The sequence below is a fragment of the Anomalospiza imberbis genome, chromosome 1 (genome assembly GCF_031753505.1).
Source record: "Anomalospiza imberbis isolate Cuckoo-Finch-1a 21T00152 chromosome 1, ASM3175350v1, whole genome shotgun sequence".
In the NCBI taxonomy this organism is placed as follows: domain Eukaryota; kingdom Metazoa; phylum Chordata; class Aves; order Passeriformes; family Viduidae; genus Anomalospiza; species Anomalospiza imberbis.
In genome coordinates this window covers 14,106,455-14,125,550 of record NC_089681.1, presented here as the reverse complement: position 1 = coordinate 14,125,550, position 19,096 = coordinate 14,106,455, and the positions used below count along the sequence as shown (strand labels likewise).

The 19,096-nt window shown below is 40.0% G+C and overlaps 1 protein-coding gene across 7 annotated transcripts in view; it reads right to left on the bottom strand.

Annotated features, from left to right (window-relative positions):
- The window catches only part of SAMD12 (sterile alpha motif domain containing 12), a 174,696-nt gene that overhangs the window by 108,600 nt on the left and 47,000 nt on the right, over nt 1-19,096 (bottom strand). For 6 of the 7 annotated variants that reach the window (XR_010996590.1, XM_068182429.1, XM_068182439.1 and 3 more), the window contains exon 3: nt 16,974-17,103. Coding sequence is in view for 6 of the 7 variants with exons in the window: in XM_068182429.1 (XP_068038530.1) it covers nt 16,974-17,103 (130 nt within the window). In the remaining variant the exon portion in view is untranslated. The remainder of the gene's footprint in view (nt 1-16,973; nt 17,104-19,096) is intronic. The other variant, XM_068182421.1, reaches the window with a different exon arrangement.

Below are 19,096 nucleotides of genomic sequence, written 5' to 3'. Positions count from 1 at the left end.
AGACCAAATACATGTTTTGGTACACACATACAGCACAGGTGTCGATGACTATGATTATAGCTGCTTGACATCTTTCATAATCAGTAAGTGTTGCTGAACTTCAACCACTGAGACTGAAAATTTCCATGTCAGTTATTTGTATCAGACTGATTTTTTAGGTTTAATTATTGTTACCAAAATTTCTGTGATTTTGAATACAAGGCCAGGGAAAATATTTGCAGTTCAGTTAAAAGAATTAAGTAACTGTTGGGAAGAAGAAAAATACCCCGCAGTTTCTAACTGTAAAGTACAACGTGATAGTAAGCCTTTGTGCCAGTGTGCTGTCTTCAGCACAAGATCAATGTAAATTTGCTCATGTTAGAACCTTCAAAGCATTTCAGTCTGCAACCACTCAACAGACCCACTCAAAGAGTCATTTCAAGAGACTGTGCATGCTCCAGCCTCAGGCTTAGGGACAGAGTCATCCAAGCCAGGTAGTGCCTTTGTGGAGCTGGATTCAATGAGAGAACTGTCGTGCCTGTACTTCTAAAGGCTTCTACTACTAGAATGGAAGATTGTTCAACAGAAGGACAAAATGTCTCAAAACAGAAGAAAAAACCCCCTAAGTCTAGAACAAAAAAACACTGGAAGGTCCCAGTTAGATCCTGAATTTTCAGTGCTTTATATGGACATTAATCAGTATCTGAAACAGAAGACTCTCAATACTTCCGCTACTGTCAGCCAGTTGCTGTGAAATGCATTGGCAAAATAAAGCCCTCATTGTCTTCCACTGACTGGTCCCTGCAGAAGACTGGAAACTGCAACCTACATCTGTAATCACTGTAAGCAGTCAGGGACAGCTCCACTGAATTCAGCTCTGATAATGAGCAATGTGGGAATCAATGCAGTTCAACATTTTGAGTTGAAGCTGCAGTCTGCAGGTGCATCAAAGAATGTATTCCTCCACTGCAGTATCACAGACCATTGCCTCAAAGCTCCACCTTGCTCACAGTCCAGAGAGAAGACTGCTCATGAATACTCCATGTGATCCTTCACTAGCCTGAGAGCTGTGCTCAGGCAAAGCTGTGCCATGCTGCAGTAGTGCAGATGTAAAATTACAAGGTCCATGAAATCAGACTCTCAGATGATTCCATTTCTCTTTGAACCATTTATACAGTAGTTTAAGATTTAGCCTTATCACCAAGAAAAAATCTCGGACAGATTTCCAATATCATCCAGTTTTATGGATGATATTGTCTGACCTGAGTAGGTAACTATTTCTGCTTTTGTAAAAGAAAATTCACACACCAAAATAAAATCTCCTGGAAGCATACAGTCATTGAACTATTCTGAATGGACATCAGAGAACACCCAAACTTCACAATCTGCATCCCTCAAGAGCTTTTGCAAAATCTCCAACCCTGAGATTATGTACTCTATTTAAATCCAAAGAAGCTGTAAACCCAGGGGAAAAAAAAAAAGGTAAGGGCATTTGCACAAGTAGAATATGCTCTTGCCTAAAAATATAACAAACACAGCCAGTGTGAACCTTGCTTTCTGTCACATTGATTTGATGTCTGCACTTTGCAGCTCTAAGTCCCATCCCAGCAACACAGTATGGCAATACTGCATGTAGCATATGGAGGCCAAAGATAGTTCCATGGCTAAAATCCTTCTGTTGATCTGATCCAGGCTACATTAGCTGATGGCCACACATTTCTGAATCAGAAAACATCCTCAAAGGGTTGTGCTTTCAGAAGAAATGGTCTTCAATAGTTATTTTTCACTATCCTTTTTAGGACAGTGCAAGAGCCACTTCTGAACTGACAAATGTAAAGAAATTCCCAGGTGGCAGTCGAGAAGTCAGAGTCTCCTACCAGACTTCAAGTTCTGGTACCTGTCCTAGCAAAAGAGCATCACATGCAGCTTCAGCAAAAAATGTTTATCTGCTCTAAGAATAATGTGTACATAGACATAGAAAACAGATGGTATTAACAGGCTTGTACAGAAGTGATGCCTAAGAAGAGAATTAAAGGAATGGCAGGTATGTGAGCATTCATCAGCATCCAACTGGGTTCATAAGAAATGTGTAATAGACTGTTTACAGACATCATCTTTGCATATCACATTTGATATATTTGCAAAATGCAAGTCACAGTGGAATTCAAAGAGTAAACAGACAAGAACTTCAAATCTCAGATTTAGATTTTCGATAGTATGTGTATCTAGCCTAGATTGCTCTCTGGAAAAACACAGGAAAATATAAGAAATTTGAATCACAGGAGAGAGCTGTCAGGAAAATACCACATAGCTCCCTAAGTACAAGTACTTACTCCAAACAGGGCTACAGCAGGGCTATATCCAGGAGTATGCAGGACTGCTCACACTCAGCCTGAAGTGCAAATGCCTGTGTATCAGATGTTTTACCCTAGACCTAGTCTGACATACTGATTGAACCAGTAGGAAAAAACATGTGTAGAGCACAGAAAGAACAATTGGTAGATTGTTTTACCTGTATTTTGCTAACTAGTTTCTCCTGCTATGTTGGGTGCCTAATTCAAGGCTCATGTGAGCTTCTGAGGGGTGATTGCTTCCAAAGGCACAAACTCTCAAGAAGCAGAAAAATAAAACTGCAAATATAAATCACCCCCAACCCAAATTCACAAAATGAGGTTGCAGAGTATACTGGAATGTAGAGATTGCTGATACTTTTGGTGAAGGATACCTGTAACCATGCAGCCTGGGTACTGCATGTACACTTGCTTACCATGTATTTTTCCACCCACCTTTCTCACCTATTGAAAACTTGAATTTGTCAAAGTCTACCCTTTTTCCAAATAAGTACTTCCACCGCTGAATGGCCTGCAAAGCCAGGATTCATTTTCTGATTACTGAATCACTCAAGCTTCCAATTTCAGCTTTTGAACACACACTGTTGTCCTGCTAAGCCCCTATATCCAATTATCAAGTCACCTATCAACCTTCCTTTCAGCAGCTTCATCTCCTGTAAGATGACAACACAAAGCTCACTTTCCAGGCTTGGGAAAAATCTGTGCTCTGCTTAGAATCAAAACATCACAACTGGACACAGCATCCTTGCAGATTTACACAGCCTGACCTGTGTACATTACAACAATCCCTGCTATTCAATTCAACTTTTATAACAAGAGATTACATTAGTCCCATTAGCTTTTTAGTTAGAGTACATATAATGTATCTACCTACACTAACTCCCAACTCATTTTTTCCTTGACAGCCTGCTTTCCAAGGGAGAAGAGGCTGTACCTGCAGGATAAAGGGATTTCTCATATATCATGATATGTTTGGCTCAATAAAACATATTTTCTCAGAACCATTTAGCTGGATTATTTATACCACACCTGTACCATTAACACACCCTGCTGACTGTTTGCTACCACATCAACCGCTACACTTAGGCAACCAACACAGAAAGGCTGAACGATGTTGCACAACCAGCTAAACCAGGGGACACTAATAAAGGCCCTTTTCATTAGTGTCTCCCTACTGCATACAGGCATCTGTCAATGAACCAGCCTCATTCCAGCACACGGCATACGGAATTAAAAGGCACATGTTTAATTAAGATGTCATGTGATCCTAATGCTTTTGGGGCAAAAAAAGGCATGGATTCTGCATGGTAGCTGTTAAATACTAAGCTTGTACCCTTGCCAACAAGAAAAAAAAAAAAAAAAAAAAAACAAAAGAAAGAAAGAAAAATGTGCCAGGTTAGTTTGACAGGCTGAGCATCAAGATAACTGGTATTACCTATACAATGCAATTCTTTGTTGACAGAAGCCCAAATTAACTGTTCCATTCTTTTGGCAGAACTGGCGAGAGGCTAACAGGTCTGTAGCTCCTTGTGTTGAGAGTAATAAAAAAATGCAGACCATCATTTATTAACAGAAAGAAGCTTTCTCCATGAGATAGACTTGGAAGGAGTCACTATGATGTGGGTCTGCATATGGCTTAATGGGACATAAAAAAGGGCTGAACACATCTGTGGATGGCAAATTCAGCAGTAGATTAGCCTAGGATAACGGTTACAGGTGACATTCATCACAATCAAGCTGTCTCTTGTTTGTTTTTGATAAGCCAATATATGACAAGCTTTATCTATATGCACAGAGCATCCATAAACCAATGGACACGAGCAATTTTGCATGGCACTTCAACTAGAACTTGACAGCAGATTGGATTGCAGTACTTCATAGGTTTGATATGTTCATAACAGACTGCCACATTCCTGGCATTTCTCCAGACAGTATTTATACCTCAAAACAGCAACAAAAATTGGGAACATGCAACATTTCCTTATAGGCCATTTGGGATCATTGCACATTTGGCACTGTTTTTTGAATAACCTTATTAATCCATCTTCAGGTTCTGAGATGTTATATTTAGATGGAGAACAAGTACTGCAAGATAAAATCTACATAGCCTATGCAAAACAAACATTAAAAATTATAACTTCAAAGCTGTAGTCAAGGAAAACCTTTATTAAATGTGATCAAACCTTGATTAACTGTGCCGACATCCAAAACCCAACTGGACACACTCCTGGACAATCTGTTCTAGTCTTACCTCCTTGAGCAAGGGAGTTGGATTACATGGTTTCAAAAGGACACTTCTAACCAAAATAGTTACAGAATCTGGTGATTTTGACCTGCAAACAGGTAAATAATCTCAATTCAGCAATTCCCTACACCAAACAGAACCTGCAGAGAGACTGACTGGGGTTCATACACATAAACTTCTTTTGAGGATCAAACATTTAAGTAAAAGACCTCCCTGTAATTGCAGCACAATGTCACCAGGCCCTGTGCAATGCAGGTGCCCTGTCAGTACAGCTGACAGGACTGGGATTACATTGACAGCTTGTCTCAAACACATGGCACACTGACAAAAGATACACATTTCCTCAAGGGCATCATTGTTCGGCATTTCACAAAACTGAACAAAGCCTCAAATTCCCCTTGGGAAAGCATTTGGGATTTTTATTCAGTGATTAAGAAGCAACACTTTTGTCTGTAGAACTTGGAGGCTTCTCTTACCAACCTGACAGGCATGAATTCCTCATACTTCAACCAGAAATACTGGGAAGCAGGGTAAGGTCTGCACAGCCTGATGGATTGAAGGTTCTTGAGATTCTGAAAACTTCTGTGGGACAGCTCATGTTTTGACATGACTTTCAGTCTTCTTTGGTTTGCTGTTGTTTTTATTAAATTTGGTTTTGTTTGTGGGTTTTTGCCCCCATTCTTTTCTGCAGGGTTAAAACACTAAAATCAAGACTAAAGAACAACTAAAATCCATAGCAGACTGCAGCCACTGAAGAACAGAGCACCTAATTTTCAGCAGCAACACAGCTATCAAATAAAAGCACTCGTATATTGGATTAAGTTAGATAATAGTTGTAGTGAACAAAAACCACCAGAATAGGAATCCCCCAAGTTTTATCTGAGGCCAAACACTTAGTGTTGCTGTGTAATAAGAATTTGCCTCTAACAAGTTCTTTGGGGCTCAGTAACATTAATGAAACCTCAGGGGAGGGAAGACTGTATTCTGTCGTGAGTTATTTTAAGGAGCCATGTCTTTAGTCCACCTTGTTAAAAGGTTCACAGATAAATCCACGTGTACATGATTCAGACCAGTCATAAGGTTTTGTGTCAGTAGATTCACATCTCTAAGTGTGGGGTTTCAGTTCACAGGTAACAGAATCAATTAAAATATACAAGTTTCTTGCAGTCGATTCCTCTTTCTGAGCAGCAAGCATTTGTCTGGATGCCCACAGAAGGACAGGAAGCCTTCTTCTGCATCAGTTCAGTGCTGGTCACCAATGGGATCTGAGGAACCAGATAAACACTTCTCAGGGTATGCAGATCCTTGCTGGGTAAAGGGATAAAAATCAATTCCTCAATGCAGTAAGGGCTTGGATGGAATCCAGCCGTATTTTACATTTTTTTTATTCCAAGAGCTCCTTTCACAGAATCCACAGGAAAATTCTGGAGCTGAGTCCTTACATGTTTGCTGAAGAGACAGGTATTTGTGACCTGCCTGCACTGTGCATTCTGCTATAACAAGGATGAAGCTTGGGGTCAGGTGCACTGCCCTGGACCCTGTCAGACTTTCAACCTGTTCAATTAACTTTATCAAATCAAACAATTTCCACTGGAGCACCAAGAGGCACTTCTTTTTAGTGAAAGCTATTCCTCTGGCAAACCACGACTAGTAGAGGGCAGCTGCTTTAGCACTTCAGCAACCAAAAAGAAAAGAAAAAAAAAACAAAAAAAAAAAACAAAAAAAAAAAACCCAAAAAAATCCACCTCTGGATTTTATTCTTAATGTAATATGGGGGAGGTGGAGAAGGAAGAAATCCTTTCTCCCCCAGTCTCTTTGCTCTCTGCAAAAGTCTCAGCTGGCTGGGCTAGTATTTCCAAAAACAGAATCAAGGAGGGACAAGACAAACGAGGCGCTGACAGGCTCATGAGCCGAGCGGGGAGGCTTCGGGTGAAGACGGCGCTCCCGAGCGCAGCGGTCACGATTGCGTGGGGCTGCACGAACGCCGGGATCGCTCCGGGATCGAGCCGGGATGGCTCCGGGACGGCTCCGGGATCCCGCCGGGATGGCTCCGGGATCCCGCCGGGATGGCTCCGGGATGGCTCCGGGACGGCTCCAGGATCCCGCCGGGATGGCTCCGGGATCCCGCCGGGATGGCTCCAGGACGGCTCCGGGATCCCGCCGGGATGGCTCCAGGACGGCTCCGGGATCGCGGCTCCCGCAGCTCCCGCAGCTCCCGGCGGCCGCGCGGCCGTTCCCGGTGCGGAGTCGCCCCCTGCAGGCGGCTCGCGGGCTGCGCCAGGCAGGCGGCGACACGCGCGGCTCTCCCAAGGGCATCCCGGCCCTGCCCGAACAGCGGCCCGGAGCCGCCGCGGGGCGAAGCACCGCACGGAATCCTGAGGGCTGCAGGGGGCTGTGTGCCCAGCCGCAGCGGGGGCATTCGGGACAGGGCAGCTGCAGAAACCAGCCCAATTCCTGTGGCTGTGCCTAGAGTCTCGGCAGAGGAAACAGAACACAGCTGAGAACATAGGGCTGTGACAGATGTGGTTAATCCAGCTGTCAGAGACTTGGTGCAAGACTGGAGTAGTTTTCTACATATATATTATAAACCAGAGACCATGAAGAAGCTGGAATCACAGCATAATTGGCAGAGGGCATCTGGAGGCAACAGCAAGTCAGAGGTGAGAGAAGGAAGACAGGATATTGCAGACCAACTGGATGACAGAGATTAAATACACGCTAAGAATCACAGAATCATTAAGGCTGGAAAAGACCTCCAAGATCAAGTCCAGTCTTTGATCAAATAACACCACCATGTCAACGAAACCATACAGCACTAAATGTAGTGTGCAGACATTTCTGGGGATGTGGACTCCAACGCGTCCCTGCACAGCTTGTTCCAATGCCTGACCACCCCCTTTCAGAGAAGAAATTCTTCCTGTTGTTCAAAACAGAAGTCAAAATCTCAGCCATGGCTTCATCCAGGTTCAGATATCAGGAACTTCCTTCTGCATTTCACCATGAGATTTTATGTGTTATTAGACTGAGGAACACTGTCAAATAATTATAAGATTACACTAAGACTAAATCTCTGTATCATGAATAGCACATGCTGACAAGTAACAAGCTGAAATAAAAATAATCAGCTCTAGCTGCTCACTGATATCACAAACACACACCCACTAAGCAGCAAATTAATTCACTTTTTCAAAATGAAGAACTTTATGGTCTTCTAACAACTCCTCCACTTAATCAGTCTAGTTTTCCTCATCTAAGTTTTCCTTACCTACAACTGAGCCATAAAATTGATGTTGCAGTTGCACAGCAAAAGCAACGAATATTTCTTCCCAAACAACAGCAAAGGTTACCTGAAAGGAGATCCTGCAATATCTCCCATTTCTTTTTCTGGTACTTCAGAATATGATCCAAAACTTCTGAAGTGTTGCAGAGAAGCCTAGCTTGATGGGAAATGAGAACTCTAACAGTTAGTGATAGATCCAAAAACGTGTAGAAAAAAACATCCTAAGAAATAAAATGAGAGGGTAGAGTTTTGATATTGGCCAAAATGTTGGAACTTTAAATAAAGTAATCAATATCCCTGTAAAGCAGCTAAAGACAAAATAGTTGATAAAAAGCCGGCTTTGTCTGCTTTTTACATGAAGAACATGAGAAGGGTCACAAAACAAAAGGCGAACAAAGGAAATAGGGTGAACATAAAAGGGTTGTTTTCATAACATCTTCTCTTAGCTATATTAAGTCCACTAAATTTATCTGCTTGGAGGCAGCCCTTTCCTTTCCACTTAGTACTTCAGTAATTTACCCTCTTACCCTTGGTTTTACAAATTCCAGTGAAGGCGAATGCCTGACTTACCTAAGATAGATGGGTAAGCACCCAAAGGCTAAATCAGTGGCTCTTAAGCTTTTTGGCTCTGTCAGTGGATCACAATCAGTGTTCAGTTCTTGTAGATACACTGTGCATCCTTATCAGCAAACTAAGAAATACCACAAAGCTTTACAATATAGTTTGAGAATTTCTGAAATAGGTTTTGCTAAGACATTTGATACACTTTTCCATATCTCACCCTAATTCAAATTTTTAGATCTCTTCTGAGTAAGGAACAGAAATTGATTTTGAAACTGGCTGCCATGGTGAGAGTTTCTAGTGGCGCATTGTACACGATATTGATGTGAGTTAGTGTTCTGTAGAGAATGCAGTGGATTGGGTTTACAAGACTTTACATAAAAGATCTTTCCAAGGAGTACAGTAAAACATGATATGATCTCTAGTTAGGAAAAAAATTACTAAAGTAAGTATAACAAGATTAAATTAAAAATGAAAAAACACTTGTGTTAGAGGGAAGGAATAATCCAATTATCATTGCATGTATAATTATGAAGTATTATTTTCCCATCTGACAGCATATGAAGAGTAAGTACTAAGGAACAAATAAACACTGCTTAAAATGAAAAGCGATATACCTTTTTCTTCTCTCCCCTAAATACTCATAAACTAAGAGTACAGGTGAACTCATCTGTGCTAAATTGACAGGGAATTTCAGATCTGAAGCTGAAGGACTGGAATTATGCTTATCAGTTCAAAGATTATTTGGATTCTGTGTCCTACATCAGGCAGGAGTAACAGCTACAGCAAATCTTCCTACCACAGCTTTACTGAATACTGAAGGAAAGAAAAAGGGGCAGCTAGAATACAGTTCATTTCTAAATATGCTGTAGAGCAGCTGTTTACTGAGACCATGAGAAATCTTCCCAGGTAACGTAGATAGAGCGTACCAAGGAAAAGCTGCTTGACCCAAAAAATATCCACTAAGACAGGAAACTGTGCAAAACATTTATGAGCTACTTGCACAGCAGATCTCACAGCTGATAATGGATTAGGAGCATGTGAGTTTGCCGGCCCCAAGTTGGGCAACTCCCTGGGGGCTCCTCTGGCAGAGGAGACCCTCCTGGAGCAGTTCCGTGTCAGGAACGAGAGACACATTGGACTTTTTCGGTCTTCAGCTTCTGTTTATTGTTATCTTATCAAAACTTCAGCACACTGTTTGCACCAGACTCTGCGCGCAGGAAAAACAGCACAAAAATGGCTAACAATCTCTTGTTACAAGGCCTTTTATGTCTAATCAAAAATTAAGCTACCCAATTAAGAAGTGACACCTAAATTATTTTCCTTTCTAACCCAATAACTGACCCCTAAAGACCCGCAATGTGGATTTTTCTACCCAATTACAAGATACCACCTAAACCCAAGAAGAGGAAGAAAGAAGAAAGGAACTCAAGACAACACCCTACATCCTCCATCTTGAACCCATCTATAACATACTAAAAATCCTAAAATCTTAATTTTTCACCCATGTGACATACTACACTACTCTCTACAATCTATTTCACACTTTTGTGGTTTCTAGTTTACCTCGAGGCTTTGAAAGTTTTCTCCATGAATGAGGGTCAAAGTCAGTGCTCCCCTGGGGGTCAGGACACCTCAGAGAGACAGAGAAATATTCCCAGTGCCCTGGGTTTCCACAGGAGCATGGAAACTTCATTCTGAATTTAGCAGACATGGAATTTAACATCACTGACAAGCAAGGCCAAAAATGCCTTCATTGCCCTGTATCAAGTTCCCTTTTCCACCAAACTGAACAGATTATATTTTCACTTCTTCCACACTGAATTTTATGCAACAAATACGAGCACCAAACACCAAACACTCCCCACTGGTTTGTGCACAGAGGTGAAAAAAAATCTATTTCATTACTAATTGATGAACTCCACAGATTATTTATCACAGAAAAGGCAATGGATCAGAAAGTAATCAACTATGTTAATACTTAAGTTACAGCTCCCATGAAGTGTTTGCATGCCTCACTGTCCCCTTCTCAGCTGCAGATGAGCCTTCCTGGCCAAACCAGATCTCTCGGCAGCCATCACAGCTTTGTCTCGAGCTGTGGAATTTTGCCATATGTTTTATGAGTTGACTGAAAAGACAAACCCAGAAACCATTGCTGAGACACGACAGAAGATTACTTTCACACAAAATTTTCTATGTCATAAGAGGCTGAATATTGAAAAAAGATTTCCACTTTTCCAACTTCTTTCAATTCTATGCTATATAAACACAGGGTTGCATTAATATATTTCTGATACTCTTCCATGGAAAAAGAACATATTATGCAAAAAGAAGCCTTATCCTGACACTCATCACTTTGATGTGTTCCACATGTTAAAAATTTGAGAGCAGCCAAGTATGAAACAGAGAAAACTCTTCAGTCCCTCACATTTTCCAACACAAGCATCACAACTCCACAAAGAATGCTGCAAATAGGCCTGACCTTACCAAGACAGCAGAATAAAAGCTCTCTCCAAGGTGAAGCTGTGATTTTATTTTATTTTTTAAACTGCAGATGGATGTACTCAGGATTGATTTGACAGCCCACCAATCAACATTGGTGTTAAGATCTCACAGAAAGAGCATGGAAAAGTGGCATAAATAAAGACAGAGGGTAAGGCTGGTTTACTCTTTGCACCACAGAGAAGGGAAGGGCTTCCCAGAGATGGTTGGAGATGAAAGCTGCTTCTGCTCTCCACTATCAGACTAACACTGCTTGGCAGAAGACATCTCTTGTGCTAAAGAGCACTATCACATGCAAAACAAGGAAGGTAACTAACACTTTATTGGAAAGACCCTCTATTTGGACACAATGAAGGTTCTTTCTGAGATATATGACAGTTCTGGAGAATGCTCAAAACTTGCTACAGTTTGGGACCAAGCAAAGAGAAGCTTTAATAATGTTTTAAAGGAGGATTAAGTACTTTTCCTACAACACGTTGACTCAGGACCTTCTCTGCTTGGTATCAGTCCCACAGCTGATCATAAACATGCCTCTACCAATAACAACCTAAAGGGTCGGCTGTGACAGTTTTTAAGGGACAATAAAACAATGTCCAGTAAGATAATCTAAGAAAAGGTACCAGTTTATGTAGTCTTCTGCAATGTAACAACAGTAGGATTTGTGAGAAAACTCTTGAGGGACAGGTGTCAGGAAACAGTTGGGGGACACCTACAAAGGCCACTTCACAGAAGACCTCATTTTGCTCCTTGCATCAGCCATCACATTAGGTGTGTTATGTCATTGGCACAAGAGATATTTTGAGTGAGTGTAATACTCATCAATAATGGAAGGATGAAAGATAATGTTGGAATCACTTGCCAAGGGTAGGGTCAGGAAGTGAGCAGAAGTTGTTCCAAATGAAACAGACCTGTTAACAGGAAGGCTTGGTTGACTCAAATAGTATCTTTTATACACATATCACAACACATTTAACAACACGAGAATCTTTATCTCTGTTGTACATAAACCAAAACATATGGCAAAGGATGAACATGTTCAGGAGGTCTCACCACAGTGAGTAAACCCAGCTGCTTTTGGTCACCCTTCCTGCTCTGGACCCAGGAATGAAACACAGGCCCCTGCAGTCCACTGTACACCTTCCATCCCCAAGTCACTGCACTGGTTGCACCACAAAACTCACCTGAGGCCCATGAATAAAAGGGCAGAAATAAATTATATATGTTCTAAAAATGGGAAAGATATCTGGAAACACTTTGATTTTTAAAAAAAAAACCATTTCTCTGTATAGAGAAAGAATAACTTAGACCCTGAGGATTCAGTATGCTTCCAAAGTGAACTTCCCGTGTACTTCCAGAGTAAACTGAAATAGAGACAAAATATCTCCACATTCCAGTGTAGTATCTTAAACCATGAGACTATCTCTTCATTAAAATGCTAAATAACTTGAACATTTCATCTGATATGATAAAACCTTTACATCTATAAATATATTACTGAACTGAAAAAAATTATCAATGCTGATTTTGAAAGCATGATTTTATATGAATTTCATGTCATAAAGCTTATTTATGTCAATAAAGCTTATTTAATGCAAGCATCTTTAGAAGATCTAGAATTAGGCAGATTTTAAGACTATTTGCAGCAGGTTTTCAGTATCAATTCATATTTCATTTACCAAGGTGCCATTCAGTATTTAATGAATATTCAGAAGGTCTAGTCCCTTCTAAAACTGAGATTTTCTTGAATCCTGTTCCTTTCCTTCTTAAAAGTTTAATTTTAAAAGGCTTGAGTCCTTTCAAGTACCTCCTATCAAATTTCTTCAATTGGACCAAGGTACCTCTTGGGTATTACTTTGACAGAATGAGGTTTGTTTAATGATCATAGCATTAAAACCTCTTGCTCTGAAGACATGCACTAGTACACTGGGGAACATGGCATAAAAACAAAACATGAAGCAAGGCTTCCTGCCTTCCTGCCTTCCTTCCTTCCTCCCTCTAAATCATACATCCATAAAAAATTACTTAGACATGTACTTTCTTACTTTGTCAATGGACCATTTGCCCCCAAATAATTATTCCTTAGTCATTCTATGCCCAACTTGTTCCTGTTAATGTTGAGACATTGGAAAAATCTTCATTTGCTTCAATGGTACAGGATAAGACCATCAAAAAACTCATGTCTCTAGAATTCAGCAGTCATCTAAGAGTACTGCTGCCCAGCAAATTCGAAGTTACAAATGCACACAGAGCAAGATCCATTTCTCAGTTTTATCTCCAGGAATGTATCAGTATAAAAACTGGCAGGTCAATGCAATGTTTTATGTCTCCTCCTACTGATGTAAATGCCAACACCCATTGTAGAGCCTCTAGTAACCAGACCCTACCACGGCACTGCCTTCTTTGCTGTACAGGCCACTGTCATTTTTTTATCTCCCTTTTCTTATTTTTCCCACCACTGCTAATTCCTGATAGGTGCCCTTAGATCTTGCTCAGTACTACTGCTTCAAATTCTTTCTATTCTGTCTTTGGGTTCAACACCTTAAAAAAACTTCTCACCTGTGGCTGAGTAAGGCCCAACGACATGCTCCACTCCTTGAATCCAAGGACTTAATGTATTAAAAAGTCTCACAGTTTCTTATTAGACTATTCCATATTTAATTTGCCCTATCTGGCTGCAAAATGCATTTCACTGGTTGGTTCTGAGGTACTCAGTAAGCAAATCATAGGACCATAGAAGAATTCAGATTGGAAGGGACCCTAGCAGATTTCTAGCCCAACCTCCAGCACAAAACAAGGTCAGCTATGAGGTCAGATCAGGTTTCTCAAGGTTTTATCAAGCTGGGGCTTGAAACCTTCCCAGAACAGAAAATGAGCAACTCATTCCAAAGCTCAAAAGTTCTCAAGGGGGAAGAAAGTTTCTCCTTATTTTCAGCCTCCGCCTCATGTCTTCCATACATCACTGTGAAGGGTCGGGTTCCATCTTTTTGACAAATCCTTCTGTATAGTGGGAGCTGCTGCTAGAGCCCTCATCCCACGCTGGCAAGCTGCCTCTCCTCCAGACTGAACAAGCCCAGCTCCTTCAATCCACTGGTCACAGGGCAAGAGCTCCAGGCCTCAGCATCTCTGCAGCCCTCACCCTAACTTGCAGTGGATATCTAAGAACTGTAGTCTAAGAAGTACAGAGTAAAGGGAATAATGACTACTCTTGATCAGGTTACTATGCTACTGTTGATAGTGACAGCATTCTTTGCTGCAAGGCACAACACTGGCTTATTTTGTCTTCCTGACTATCAAGGACTTCACTAGAGCCACTTCCCAGTCAGTCAGCCCCGGTTTCAGTGAGGTGCAAGAGCCTTGGCCTTCCCAGCGGCACAACTTAGCAACTGTCCTTGTTGAATTTCATAAGGGTCCTATTGATGCATTCTTGCCTCTGTCTGGTCCCTATGGCTAGATCCTATGGATTGCCCCTACTTGAATCTATAGACTGGTACCCACCATTTGCTGTCATCTGTAAATCTGATGAGATTACACTCTGTACACTCCATGACATCCTCAAGATCACTGTTAATATGAAGATATTTTTTCTTACTAGGAAAGTTTCCAGATGAAGATTTTTTTCTTATACACCTGCAGCTGCTCTTTGTCAGAAGTAGTAACAAGGTATAAATGTCCACAAAGAAAAGGATAGTTTTGGTTATATCTTTGTCCACAACTCAATAAACTATAATCAGCAAGAGTCTCAAGTAAAAGCCACAACTTCTCAATACCTGTAATTAACAACTGTTAAATATGTTTGCTCAAGATTATTTTCCTGGCTTATGACCATGCCTTAGATCTTATCTTCAAATAAAGTTTAAATATAATTTTCGTGTCACTTTCTTTAAGACCTTTTCCATCATATTCTTCCATATCAAAACAGCCTGTAAAGTCACATTAATCCCTGAGAAATTTTCATCAATCACATCCATTTTCCACAGCCGTATCTGGGAATACTTACACTACCTTGGCTTAATCTTGACATGTTCCTTCCATGTTCTAATTTTTCTGAGCCACAAATCTTCTGTTCTTTCCCTTTATTAGATTTCAAATAATCAGAGTCACGGGGACCAACAGCACTGGAAATACCCTCCTGAGTTAATGATTCCACTCAAAATATTATCACAATAGACTTTTATAAAATCTCAAGGTACAGATATTGATTGTGTTTCTTCTTTGGTAGCTGCTGAATTGAAGCTCTTTCCTGCAGATTTACTTTCTAACACTTCTACCAATATTTTCCCTATACCTCTTTTGTGTAAAGTTAGAAAGATTGATCTTAATTCCTCTTTTTCATAGAGGTCTATAAAGTTCAAATTTTCGCATATCTTTAATGAAACTCCAAGTTTTCCATCAGTGAAATGAAAATGTCTTCCTTTCAACTTCATCTCACAGTGCCTTAATTCTAGAAAGAGAATATAGTAAAGCAGTACTAGAAAATATTTAAAAATAGCTTCATTTTCTTCTGGTAGTGCTCTGGATGCAGTCATTTCTGTACACATGGGTGGAGACACAGACTACATTCCCACAGACTGCATTCAGCAGATGGTGACTGAGAGGAAATGGGCACAATGGTTATGTACTAAACCTTAACACTTAGCAAACCAATATAAACCACTTCTTATATTTGTGTGCATGTATTCATGGCTACATAGTAAACATATATGGGCAGTTTGTCATGTTTGCAATCATTCACATATTATCAGAAAGAAAATAGCAACAGGAATGAAGGCAAAATTGGAAACAACACAAGTGCACGTGTACGTGATCAGACACTGACTGAAACACACATTGGTTAACAACGCGATATTGTTAAGACTGAGATTTGTACGTGAAACTCAAATTACTGCTTAACGCTAAATGGCTGAATGCCAATTTCCAGTTTTGTATACCACCACTGCAGAGAACAAATCAGTGTTCCATATTAAACTTACAAATAATTACAGACTAATTATTAGTTGGCATATGAGCAAAAATGCTATTTAACTCCCAAGTTACATTTGCTAAACTCGTGCCAATTCAAAGTGATCAGCCAAAAGATAACTACAGCAAACTATGTAGGAGTTAACAAGTCAAGCAGATCAACAGGATCAATATAAATTTCTAAAGTAAATAAGAAAACAATACAATTTTGCATTCAATATATTCTTTTAAGAAAAGAGACACAGTTTTGAAGGTTTGGAGGTCCTGTGTGTATTTGTGGAGTAACCATGATAGAACAAAGAAATACTTTTCACACTAGGCAAGGAAAGTATGTGTAACTGAGAAGCAGCACCCTATATAGTGAAGAAAAGACTGTACGAAAGAATGGTTGGTTGTACTCAAGCCACATTTGGGATAGGAATCAGGTTTTTTGGCTGGAAATAATAGTTTAGATTGATCCTAGGAAAATACTGACTTTAAGAATCATAAAATACTGGAGTAGAGAGATGCAAAAATCTGATTCATTGCGAGTTTTCCAGAACAAAGCTAGACAAACATCCATCTAGCAAGTACATGAGTACAGCAAAATGAACTTGTGTATTGATCCTGCTTCAGACTAAGGGAGGGGCTCAGTTGGGATCACTTCCTACTCTACATGTTAAGAACACAAAGATTAAATTTTTTTTTAAGAGTGGAAAGAGGCACAAAAAAAGAATATGAATTCAATGTCAAACACCTCACTGAAAGAGAAAATTTACATAAATTACACTTTCCTCATAGGATGTTTCTTAATGGTTGAGTTTTGGGGTTTTTTTATTTGGAATGAACAGAGTGAGGCCTTTACCCACATACAGACTGATTTCTTTCCTTATTATATTGACCCTGAACTATCTGAAATTGTCTTTTGAAGAACTGAGGATATCACTTACCATATCCTGTGAAAGCTGGAATACTCCCTCTGCTCTAAACCTTGCAACTCTCTAGTCACACATTCAACAAAAAGGCCTCAGTGCACAGTCACAATCTATTAACAGCAAAGTAAAACAATTCTCCACATTTTAAGTAAGTAAAATATTGCTGATAGTGCATACTTTACCAGTTATGTCATGCTGTTTGAATGACTCACTGTAGATTTGATACTGATTAGGGCAATGTTTCTTCAGCCATTTGCAGACATCCTGCTGGGTCCATAACGCCACAGGCTTAGTCAGCTTCACAGTCCCAGACTAGGAACAAAGAATGAAGAACAGAAATGATGTTTAGTCTGCACACAAATTTTGGAAATATTAATATGTGACCTCCATATATGATATTAAAATACTAAATGCAAAACAGGAGCTGCTCTGACAGATGTCCAGTAATAGCCAGCTCATTACACAAGACCCTGCTGTTCAAATACATCACACAGGAATCACACACAGTGGAAGGTTCTTTAACATTATTTTCCATTGCATTCATGTTCCTTGCATCACAGAACTATACTGCACTTGAATAAATAGTTTTAAGAGTGACCAATGACTACAGCCAAAGGATAACAGATGCACACTTTGAATAGTTCAAACTCACAGAAGAGTTGTACATTTGTGCCCCAGTTTGGATATAATCAGAGAAGACCAGGAGTACCCTCTGGCCAGGCATGGTCCTCAACTACAATGACAAAAGATCTTGCAACAAACGCCTTTAGTGCCAACAAGCCTGAAGACTGGTTTTGCCTTGGGAAGAGGAGACTACACACCAATGGACATGGAGCTGGTGATATTGATTCACAGTGAACATTTCAACTGACAAAATTCCTAATTAGAATGATGTTCACAACCAGCTACACTTTTTCTGCTTCCTTTTTACCTTTAACTTTTCTACAATCACCTTTACAGGAAATAAGTAGGACTCTCACTTTAATCAGTTGATCCCTTATAAATGAGTAATATTTTTTAAAAAGAACACTGTTCAATACTTTCCTTAGAATTCAGTTTTATAATAGATTAGCAGTTTATAAATAAATATTCATAAATTGATTGCCTTGTTAGATGTAAAATGTCACATTTCATTTAATCAAACAATTTACCTTTGCACATACATTTTTTTAACTGTGTAAGAATGCTGATTTCTAAGCTACCTGAACTACAGGAATTTAAAACCTCTTGTCAAAGTAGGCAAAAAAACAAAAAAAATATTCTAAGTGATTAATTTTTTTTTCTGCAACATGATCTGCACAAAAGACTAAAGAAATTTTTAACAGATCAGCATGTATTACCAACAATAAATGTTTCACTGGATACTGCTGATGGAAGTGAGTATGAACATCGCTGTATACATTTACTTCATATTTTGCCAAGGAATGTGTCTAAGGAATAAAATCAAAGTGTCTGTTGCAATGCTATGCATGCAGAATACTGTCCTCCAGCTCCCTGGTGGTGTAAAAGTTTCAAGAGAAGTTTCTCTGCACAAATTTGAGGTAAAGGGAAATGTCATCTCAACCCATCTTCTCCATTAGGACTCATGGCAGACTCCCTCAAAGTCACCAGCCAGGGTTTATCCCAGCCTTTACTCAGATGTACTTTGTCAGACAGACTTTTACAAAGTTGCTTTGAAACTTTTCATTACTAGAAACCCTAAAGACCAAAGCAGTTTTAAGTTAGTGCTATGCATGTCCTATTAAGTCCATAAAGTACGTCATGCAAAGATAGTAAGTTACGGCCAGGGATTGTGGCAGACCTAAAAATCCAGCAGGCAAATCTGTCTTGAATTTCTCATGTCCAGTTGTCCCTATCTCTTCTTTATTGTCTGTGTAGAAGTTAAAAATAAACAGCAGGAAAATCATGGTTGAATATATAATACTATGTACATCCCCTAGCTCAGCCTTTTGTAGTTTGAAGAAAAATAAACTCATCAGAAACATGAATCCTGTTTCAAACACACTAATAGGCATCATCCATATTTAGAGGTATAACAATAATGCACAAAACCGCCACAAAGAATCAGTCTCATCTGCTGCTGCCACCCACCAAAACACAGAAGCTTGACTGACAGACTTGGTCTTCACAGAAAAAGAAACTTCCAGAGGCGATGAGGGTGCACAAAAACCAGGACAGCACTTGCCCCACCACTACCCTTTCAGAGCAGCTCATCACTCTTCTACACACACAGGATCCCGCACTGGTCTGGAGAAGGCACAACCTCTGTAAGGAGAGCAACTGCCCTGTAACTCCCAGCTCCTCA